We start from the raw sequence: 10566 nt of genomic DNA on the forward strand, positions 1-10566 counted from the left end.
CAGACAACTAAAAAAGCATTTTTATACAGAAATGTAGGAGGCTTAATGAAATGTATGAGCATATATATGAACTCATGAAGCTGTCTAACCTCATTTAGCAGCAATTCCTTTTTTCTACTCCTCTTTTCCTGCCACCAAACTTCCCTTTATTATGCTCATGTATTCAGACTATTTGATTTTACAGTATTCCACCGCTCATTCTTTGATCACCATGATGGATTTGAAGTTCTTCTCTTGTGCAGGTCAACCTACAGATTTCTGGGTATCTGATTCCACAGTGGTCTCTCATCTTCCTGTTGACAGAAGCGTGTCCTGCTTCCTTCTGCTGATGAGCGTAATGAAGATGCTGCCGTGTTCTAAGTGCTCAGTTTGGACTTGATTTGGGTTGAAAGTCACCTGCTGGTTCTGGTCCACCAGGTTTTATCACCAGCCACTGTTGAGCCTCAAATTGGACATCTAGCAGCTTGGATTTTGTGTAAACCTACAGTTATCCTGTTATTAATAAACCTTTTTCAGCTGCACTTTTTTCTTCCACTGAACTTTCAATTAGGATCCTTGGACACAACACTTTTTGGAGCAAAGACTTGGATGGATGAAATAAATGAACTTTTTTGATGGTATTCCAAGTCATTGAACTGAACTTGTTCATTATTAAAAGTAGTAATGATTAGTCACGGGACAGTATTAGTATTGGTGTTTTCCAGGCATATAGTGCCATTTTATATTAGTAAAATAACTACGTCACCTTCAGTTGTTATAAAAATCTTATATATGTCAAATATTAAATTTGACTTTGTAATTTAACGCCTTGAAATAGGGTCTCTGTCTCTTTAAAAACTCCTGCTCTTTCTGAAACTTCACCTTAAGGAATTTATCATAACATCACTTCTCCATTAACCCTTTTAGTAACGTTTTACCAGCGTTTCACTGAGAAATGCACAGTTCCACCAGGTGTTTGCCAATTGCTGCTGGCTAGTCTGAAGGAGCTGAGTGGGAAAGTCGCGAGGAATAACATTATAACATGATATAAAGCTCGAAAAATTTGATTTTACGTTTTTCTGTTCACAAAATTTCTCCAGTTTATGGGAACCATTTTAAAACCAGCAGCCCTACAGATCTGACCAGTCCTGTACCTGATAGGACGGCTGTAGAAACACTGGGTTGTTGTCGTTGACGTCAACTATCCGTAAATAAACTGGAAGTTCGGCGCTTCTCGGAGGCGTCCCGTGATCCTGAGCCCGAATTGTGAAATTCAGCCACTGCACTTGCTCAAAATCCACCGTCTGATTGGCCACAATCTTCCCTAAAAAAGCAGCAGCAGTTCTACAGTAAATATCTATGCTGCATTTGTTCTGCAAAACTTATGGGTGATCTTACCCATGGAAGAGTCCTCCAGTCTGACATAGCCTCCTCTTGGCAGGTGCAGCAGCTGATAAATGACCTGGCCGTTTGGACCTTTGTCGGGGTCTACAGCGGACACCGACAGCAGCGTTGTGCCCGGCTGAGCTCCTTCCAAAATCTGCTCTGTGAAGTTGGTGACTCCGAAGGGCCGGAATCGAGGGGCATTGTCGTTGACGTCCAGTACGTTGATCGTTAGTCTCGCTGAAAGGAAAAGAAATAAGCAATGAAAATATTATAAGAATGCAACATCGTCCATCGTAAAGATGAGTAAAAAAAAAAATATATAACTTTTACTGCAAGAGAAACACACTGAAATATTTAGAAAAATCCTTGATTCACTCTGACAAAACTCTTCAAAATAAACTTAAACAAACCATTTTAATGTTGATCAAAGTCTTATACAACTTCGAATTTGTAATCTATGATTTAATTTCACCACAACTTGAATATGACATGACTCACAGACCCATATGTCTTACCATTCTCTATTCCAAATGGAAAAGACAAGTAAATCTGGCAAACAGAGCAATAACGGACATTAATAATTTTACATTTTGTCTTTTAATTTTATGGTGATCAAATAAGACCAATAGCAGGGTAGTATTGGGAAGTGAAGGTCATGGAAGGGTGGTAGGAAGAAGCAACTACAACTGTCACCAAAAACTTCTAGATGAATTCCCAGTTCCAGCTGGCCACCGTCAAATCTCCGAAGTTCAAGTGAAGCAAAGTGTGGTAATGTTCACCAAATCTCCATGACTTGGTGACAATCTGGATGGCAACTGGTTGTGTGTGAGGCACAGCATGCAAAAGGCGTTTCTGTCCTTCCGTCACAAATGTAAAAAATGTGCAAAAATCTTTGTGGACTTTAACTTGAATCACAATAAGATTGAGTTTTTTCCTCTTCATGACAAATCTTTTGACTGATGTGACCTATCCTCCAGAGAGACTTAAATACGGTACATATGGAGGATGAATCAGAATCAGAATCTGAAAGTAAGCACAACCTGGACTTACCGTTAGGAACACTGCCGGACTTGTCAATAACCTGACTGGCGTTGTCATGGACAGATACGATTATCTCAAACGTAGCTACCAGCTCTCTGTTCAGAGGGTTACGAACAAATACTGCACCTAGAAATTCCCAAAAACATGTCAGCAGTTTCAAACGTCTAATTTAACCCACCACATCAGCGTTCTCATATTGACCCTTTGCCACTATGTCACCTAATCACGATGAGGCACCTTGACAGATGTTTGAAGTCTGGGATGGGGGTACTGAATGGAGTGACTGCGATATATTTCTCAAATTGTTTTTGCCAAAATAGGTGTGCTACTTGTTCTGCTACTTGTTCAAGTCAAGCTAACTTGTCTGCAGATATAGCACACCTGCTGGGGCTCCTAGGCAACGATATGTACAGAGGCTGGAAATACTTGCTTTTGCCTGAATTCATGCCACATGATTTATATCACTATGTCATAAACATAATTTCTCCTAACACTGCAGCAGACTTAAAAGTATACAAAACTCTAGATGCTGACTATTTTTTCATACATGGTAGGCTACATGATGCTGTGGCATTTTCTCCATGGTTAACAGGTAATGATCAGACACAGACCTTCACCACAATGCAATGACCATTTTTACAGTGAAGTCAACTAAATAAAAGTGATATTTGTCTTCAAATTGTATTTTTTTGACTATTTTTACAGGATTTAACAGATGCATAGGTTGTTTTGATGTCCATCATAGTGGAATGGCTCACTTTCTGAAAAGCATGATGTGACATGCAAAAGGTCAATAAAAAAACCATTGTTTAAATAACAAATGTTTCAGAAAACCAAAGCCAACCTGTGTGTAAATCAATGCCGAAGGAGTTCTGTAAGCCAAGCACTGGATTGTTCCCATCATCCTTTGCCTCCACTGAAATGATGTAGTACTCTAGCCTTGGATTGAGATCTGGGTCTTCAGCGGTGAGGGTAGCTACTACCACGCCTGGTGGGGTCGACTCGTTGACGTTTATCATGGTTATAGGTTCTATAAAACGTGGTCTGGAGTCATTAATGTCATCCAGAATAACCGTCAGCGTGGCTGTACCGGACAAAGGGGGCGTGCCGCGATCAGTTGCCATCACAACGAGGCGGTACGACCCACGCTCCTCTCTGTCAAGTGTGGTGTTACCCACCAGGACGGCACCAGATATCGGGTCAACCACAAAGCGGTCCTGAGCACCGCTCTCTAAACGGTACATCAGCCAACCGTTGGCGCCAGAGTCCGCGTCGGTGGCGGAGAGCTGAGTCACCACAACGCCTGGAGGTGACAAAGACAGGTAAGAAAGTGGGAAGACATCTACAGTTCCATCAAATAAACCTTAACAACAACCAGTGAGGCGGTAATGTTTTCAGACACGAGTTAAACCTGGCAAACATCTCATGTGAGACCAGGTCCGTCTCAGACGTGTCACACACATCAACCAAACGCACCAGTGGGGCTGTTCTCAGGCAGTCGGACGCTGAAGCTAGACGGGCTGAAGACAGGAGGATTGTCATTCTGGTCCAGTATTGTGACGGTGAGAGGGACGCTGTTGTTTAACCCTCCTACGTCTTCCCCAACCAGAATCAGCTCTACTCGAGGGTCCTGGAAGGCTTCACGATCCAACGTTGCTCCCTGACGCACCAGTAGGACCCCTGAGGAGATATTCAGAGACATTAGCTTTACTGTTTCAGCATGGCTTCATGCTAACTGTCTCCAGAGAAATGAGGTTACCAGTGTTAGAGTCAACAATGAAGAGGTCGACCCTTGGCCCCAACAGTCGATATTTCACCACAGCATTTGGCCCGATGTCTTTGTCTTCAGCCAGAACAGGCCCATTTAAAACAGTCACTGTGCTGCCTGAAGAACATGTAGCGATGTGAAGAAAGACAGATTTCATCAACAGTTTGGAAATTACAGATCAGAAAACATTAGAGGAAGGTCCTTCTACTGCACGTCTCAAAAGTACCAATAAGCCAAATAAGATCAATATCAGGGCACTACTGGGAAGTGAAGGTTATGGAAGAGTGGTATGAAGAAAGCCACTGTAGCCAGAAGGAAATGCGAATCATCCATGTTTCCATCTACTGGTTTGGAGCAATCAACCAGGCTACTCAAAGCGTAACTTAGTCAAATGTTGACGTTACGCGTTAATAAACATGAAGTAGAGGTTAAAAACTAGCAAGAACCACACATTTCAGAAAAATAGAAAGAGTCCTCACCTATTGAAGGTTTGGACTCTTCTGCATTTCGTGCCTCTGGTAAGGCACAGACCCATCAGTGGATGGGAGCTTTTGCTACATCAGAACTTATTTGGCAAATGTGTCTTTATCTCCCTGTCACTTTTTTTCAGAAAAGTCAAAAACAAACCTAAAAAATTTTGCCAAAATTGAGGAAGTTATTTAGAATTTTGCTGTTTCCATCAACTTTGTTTTTCTAATGCAATACTTCAAAATGTGCATCATTGTTGCCTGATGTTCAAAATGGCGTATGAAGTATTCATTCACTGGATCTGAATTTAAACGCAGGATTTATTTTTAAGTTATAATTTTCCTTTTCCTTCACAATTGTGCTGAAGGTAAAGGAAAACATTTTTCTTGGTCTGTGATGTGAAATTCAAATAAAGTAAATTGTAAATCCTGGTTGTTATGTGATAAAATGTGAGTAGCTCTCGGTAAACTTCTTATGTTTTTAAATTCACCCATTCGTAACCAGCTGCTCTGTTAGGATTCTGATTACCGATTGGTTCATGTGTTAAACAACATGAACTAATGCCCTTTAAAGGCACAGAGAAAATTACAGCTGTGAGTTAATCTGTCTAAACCGCAAAGTGGAAAAAAGCAAGCATGAGCTATGCATAAACAAAGTCAGGAAGTGGTGGAGACAACGCTGCGAAGTTTCAATACTGCACATGTGGATTGTCCTAGTCAAATCAAAGGAAGAAGGTAGATACCTGCTGGTGAGTTCTCAGTGATTTCAGCTCTGTAGCTGGTTCTCGTGAACACGGGCCTGTTGTCATTTTCATCCAGAATGGTGATAACCAAAAAGTCAGAGTCCTGGTTTTATTAAAACAAAAGATTAAAGAGTGAGAGAACATTAAAAGTCTGCCTGAGCTGAGCTGTTATTTCTGCTTTTCCCTCATCTAACTCCCCCCAGAGCCCAACCAGTTCCATGCAAGATGGTTTTCTTGGCTGTATGATCACATGTGTCCCAGATGAGGCAGTAACAACGAATCAGCTGCGACCCAGCTAGGTGCTTCAGAGAAAATGAAGTAAACATCATTTAAGCCCTTTAAAAATCAACCTTGTTCAGCCTTGCAGCTTGGCCGGGCAGGCCCTGCAGAACTGTGCTGCAGACTTGGTGGTTAACTTGATGCATACCTTTGCAAGTTCAGTTTCTCACCTTTCTCTACACGGCCTTTTCTTAGCATACCTGCATGTTGGCTTCCGTTTAGAAAACACGCCACAAAGACACCCCTGTATTAACTGCTTGCAAAGATTGTTCACACTTGGTTTCATTCTACTTGAATGTGTTTATTTTAACTTAATGAGATGAGTTTCTGGTAAGAGAATCCATCGCTAAGGATCATTATGGCAGATGTTTTTTAATTATCTTTGTAAAGCAGAAAACATGGAAGCAACATGGTTCCTGGGAAGAGTCCTGGTTGTTTACAGGTAAAGGACAAAAAAAGACATTTTGAAAATGACACATTTTTATACAACATGTAGATTAAAATTTATTAAACTGCTTAGCATGCTTAAAAGATTGAAAATTGCTGAGACATTAAGACTGTGGAAAGGGGGATTACCCTGCGAGCGATGCGGGGGTTCTCTGGATTGTCCTTCACAGTGATGGTTAGCGTGTACTCCGCCACCAACTCTCTATCCAGTGGTCTGTTCACCTGCACAACACCTGACTATGTGGGACAGAGATGAGTCAGAGCTGCAGGCATGAAGGACATATCACTACATAAGTCAGGATGTGTCATATGTAAGAAAACCACAGAACAGACAGTTCAGGGTGCAAGTCGAAGTTTTGAAGAGCAACATGTTTAATGGGTTTAAATGTGGTAGAGGGTAACTGTGATGTGGAAGAAAAAGGAGACATGGTTTCAAAACTAATGACACTAATAAAAATCTGAGAAGTGTGGCCTGTGTTTGTCTTCAGCTCTCTGATTTAAAACGTTGTAAAGTCGCTTTTAGATGCAATCACAGCCGCAAATCTTTAAGGGTGTGTTCGTTTGAGAGGCCTAGACAAAGTACAGACCTAAATCTAATTCACAATCTGTGGCAAGATTTGAAAATGTTCCCCGACGACTGAGCAGTCCAAAGAAGACAGACAGGTTAACACTACAAGCTGTGTTTGGAGAGAAAGGTGGTTCTTTGACTGGAGGGAGCTGGATGCACACCACACCTTTCAGATTTTCACTGATGAAACAATGAAAATGAAAACCTGTGCTGTTTGTCCTTCCACTTGAAAATGATGTTAATTTGTGTTGGTCCATCACTTTAATCTGTATAAAATATTTCAAGGTCTGTGCTTGTAATGTGACAAAACATGAAAAAGCTCAAGATTTATGAAAACTGCTGCAAGATGCTGGAAATGTTTAGATGTGGACGAAGAAACAGATTTATTTCTGCGAACAGCTGGGAGGCCATGTTGATCTGACTCTGACTCTAGACATCTAACTATGTTTATGGACTATTATGGGAATTTTTCGGGCGGTTCTGTAACAAACTTGCAGCCAGTGATATGTGGAAGTTTCCATGTTTATGTAAGAATAGTTGAAATAGTTACAGCTGGAACTTTCTGTTCTCTTTAGCTGATTACAGAAGGAGAGAATTAGGAAACATCTGTGCACATCTTTCTAATACTAGCTGCTCTCACCAACAGGCTGCATGTTTTTAAGACTAACATGAAGGTGTGGCCCTCCTGAATCAGAGGAGAAGAACGGACAAATGTGTCCTGCTTCAGAGTTTTTGGGTTTTTGTTACCGTGTCGTTGATGTAGAAGGCTCCGCTCGGGTTTCCAGCGGTGATGTTGTAAGTTAGAAGCGCATTACGTCCGCTGTCTGCATCCCGAGCTTGAACTCTGGCCACGGAGGTGTGTATGGCCGCACCTTCACTCACACTGGTGTTGTAGGGCAAATTAAGGATGACGGGGTCGTTATCGTTGATGTCCAGAACGTAGACGCCCACCACCACCTGAGGACCAGAAGCAGCAATGTTCAGGGAATCTCAAGTGTTCATAGAAAATATTGTTTCACAAAGTTTATTAAGTAATACTTAGTAATAAATTCAGTTCTCCTCTCTAGTCATGTTTTGATTCATCCACTCTGCCTTGCAATCATTCTCTGAATCCCTCTGATTGTGTCTCTCATCTTTAGTCCACATCCTCTGATGGCTCCATAGATTTTCTGTCACTCTCCTCTGCTGAAGTCATTCAGTCTTTTCATTATTTTGGATGCATGATTGAAAAATAAAATCTTCTCTTATCTTTAGCCTTCAGTCACCTAAGGGTTACTGATGTTGTATTTGGTACTTATAGCTCAGAGGTCATAGCTGTTCATAACCTTCACAAAATCCAAAATTTTAAACACAAAGAACAGAATCTTCAGACAGTGATGCAGCCACCACCGTGTTTTACTGCATGTATGTTATTCTTTTAGTTTCACCATAACGCAACCTTCTGGCCTCTTGCAAAACTTAATTGCTCCATTCAAAATAAAAAAAATACAGGAGATTGTCATCACACCAGAACAGAACCACTTGTTTCAAATTTCTAAAGCTTGTTCTGTGTAGTTTTTGTCATCTTGTTTGACTCGTATCAGCTTAAAGAGAGATTTTTCTGATTCTCTGAAACTCCTCCGCCAACCACAGAGTTGGCTAAAAGATGAAATGTGAAGAAGTCGAGAAAAGCCAACAAGAAAAGCTGAACCTTCCTTCAGGTTCATCAGATTCATTATAGCTGATGACAGGGTGACCTCACACAGACCAAATGCTGTAACTGAGTCATCAAAGTTTTCATTTTATAGTGTGTACACTCCTGCAAGGAGGCTATTGAACATCTTTTCCATTTTATATTTCCCCCTAGTATATCTATTGTTTTTCAGTTGAATTTTAAAAAGTGTGTCTATTATTGAACACAAAAACAGCTTTGAAATTGTCTATAGTTGTTCTACCTCTACCTTTCATCCACTATACACAATGTTTGAAATTCATGTCTCATCTTCTGCTTTTCTGGCCTGGAAACAGTAAAAATGCAGAGGAATGTATTCCTACAGCAGTTTTCTGAAAATTAAGAATATAGAAAGCATTTTGTGGGCATTGTGACGTTAGAATCCATGCAAAGAGATATTATAATACAGAAGTGGTGCTTGTAAGTTCCCATTTATGGAAGAGGATATGATGAGAAAGTTGCGTCTGCTTGCGCCGATGGCTGCTGACGTAAAGCGACTCACCGAACTGTTGCGCGACGGCGTTCCCAGGTCCCGCGCCGTGACCGTGATGTTGTAGAAAGCTGTGGTCTCTCTGTCCAGCTCCACGTCCCTCCTCACCCGAAGCTCACCCTCCACAGGAGAGATCATGAACTCATCTGATAGCGAGGCAGAGAAAACCTCAGAGGGGAACAGAAATCGTTTTAGATGCTCCGAGAAAACAAACAGAGGGGCACTGACTCTGGTTATCTCCACCGGTGATGCTGTACTCCACTTTGCCGTTGAGACCGGAGTCTTCATCGCTTGCTCTGAGGGTCCACACCCGCGGGCCCGGTTGGCCCTCCGTTACCTCAAAGGGACCCTCGTACTGTCTGGGGAAGGTTGGCGTCACGTCGTTCATGTCCAAGACGTTTACCGACACCTGGAAGCAGGAAGGAGACCGATTTTTATTCAAACCCCCACAAAGCAAGAGCTGGTGATGGGAATCTGGATTATCTACTATAGACGATAAAAAATGATCATTACTGTTGTGCTAGATGTCAGGCGAAGAGCAGGTTTTGGACACTGGTCAGTAGCTGTGACAACCAATGCATAATGCCCCTTGCTGATCTCGTAGTCCAGCTCCTTCACAGCAGTAATTCTCCCCTGAACACACACACACACACACACACACACACACACACACACACACACACACACACACAGTTATTTGTTTGTTTTCTTGTCGTTGTCCCTTCTATGACGGTGCAGACGCCTCACCGTGATGCTGTTGATGTTGAACGTCTGGATCAGGTTGCCCTGGGTGATTGCGTACCGCAAGGTCCCATTCAGACCTTCATCTGGGTCAATGGCTGTTACCGTGGCGATGGTGGCCCCCACTGTGTCGGGTCCCTCGCTCAGCACCGTGACATACTCCTCCTCTGGAAAATCTGGGGCGTTGTCGTTCTCGTCCACGATTCGAATGTAGACGGTGGTAGAGGTCTGGAAGATATTATTGAGGCGTATAGTGAGAAATGAAGGTTGAAATCTTGTTATTGTCCCACTTTTGAAAGGGACACTATAATCTGCCATTTTTCCACCATGTGAGCGACTGGACAACATTTTGGAGACAACGGTTCTGTTGGCGGAAAAAACACGCAGGTGGTTTTAAGAACTTTGGGAACTTAAAATCAGGCTTTGAAACTGAATTTTATGATATTTCATTTATAGTACATCAAAGCACAGTTAATAAAAATCACAGTATGTTAAGACCACAAAACATGTGCTTTGAGTAAATGGTGTGAGGAAAACCAACAAACATGAGACAATAAGCCCCTCTGCTTCTTTATGAGTTTATTCCACAGTCTTAAAAAATGTTGTACTTTGAATCTCTGGTACAAAGTGTTTTATGTGTAAATCTTTGTTTTTAAGATGTTATTTCATCATAAGATGGTCACTGCTGCGGATTTCACTGTTTGGTAATCCATTGTTTTGAAATTGTGGTTTCAAATTGTGATTTCACTGTTTTGTACCCACCAGTGTCTGCCAGGGGTCATTTCATACCAGTTAAGTTACTATAAAATAATCACAATTTACTATAAGCAAAAAAACTCCCAAAAAACAAAACAACAAAAAACAGGTTAATTGACCCACAATATAAATAATTCAATCTGGAGAGACTCAGATGGAAAAAACAGCGATTAAAAAGGTTTATTGACAT

The 10566-nt window shown here is 41.5% G+C and overlaps 1 protein-coding gene across 3 annotated transcripts in view; it reads right to left on the reverse strand.

Annotated features, from left to right (window-relative positions):
• The window catches only part of cdh23 (cadherin-related 23), a 191406-nt gene that overhangs the window by 12118 nt on the left and 168722 nt on the right, over positions 1-10566 (reverse strand). For all 3 annotated transcript variants that reach the window (XM_028005956.1, XM_028005954.1, XM_028005957.1), the window contains exons 38-50: positions 9627-9848; positions 9393-9512; positions 9108-9288; positions 8892-9025; positions 7426-7635; positions 6240-6347; positions 5385-5487; positions 4166-4291; positions 3883-4086; positions 3251-3709; positions 2416-2532; positions 1378-1602; positions 1134-1303 (exon numbers count right to left, since the gene is read on the reverse strand). In XM_028005956.1, the coding sequence (XP_027861757.1) occupies positions 1134-1303; positions 1378-1602; positions 2416-2532; positions 3251-3709; positions 3883-4086; positions 4166-4291; positions 5385-5487; positions 6240-6347; positions 7426-7635; positions 8892-9025; positions 9108-9288; positions 9393-9512; positions 9627-9848 (2379 nt within the window). The remainder of the gene's footprint in view (positions 1-1133; positions 1304-1377; positions 1603-2415; positions 2533-3250; positions 3710-3882; positions 4087-4165; positions 4292-5384; positions 5488-6239; positions 6348-7425; positions 7636-8891; positions 9026-9107; positions 9289-9392; positions 9513-9626; positions 9849-10566) is intronic.

The sequence above is a fragment of the Xiphophorus couchianus genome, chromosome 22, assembly GCF_001444195.1.
Source record: "Xiphophorus couchianus chromosome 22, X_couchianus-1.0, whole genome shotgun sequence".
In the NCBI taxonomy this organism is placed as follows: Eukaryota; Metazoa; Chordata; class Actinopteri; order Cyprinodontiformes; family Poeciliidae; genus Xiphophorus; species Xiphophorus couchianus.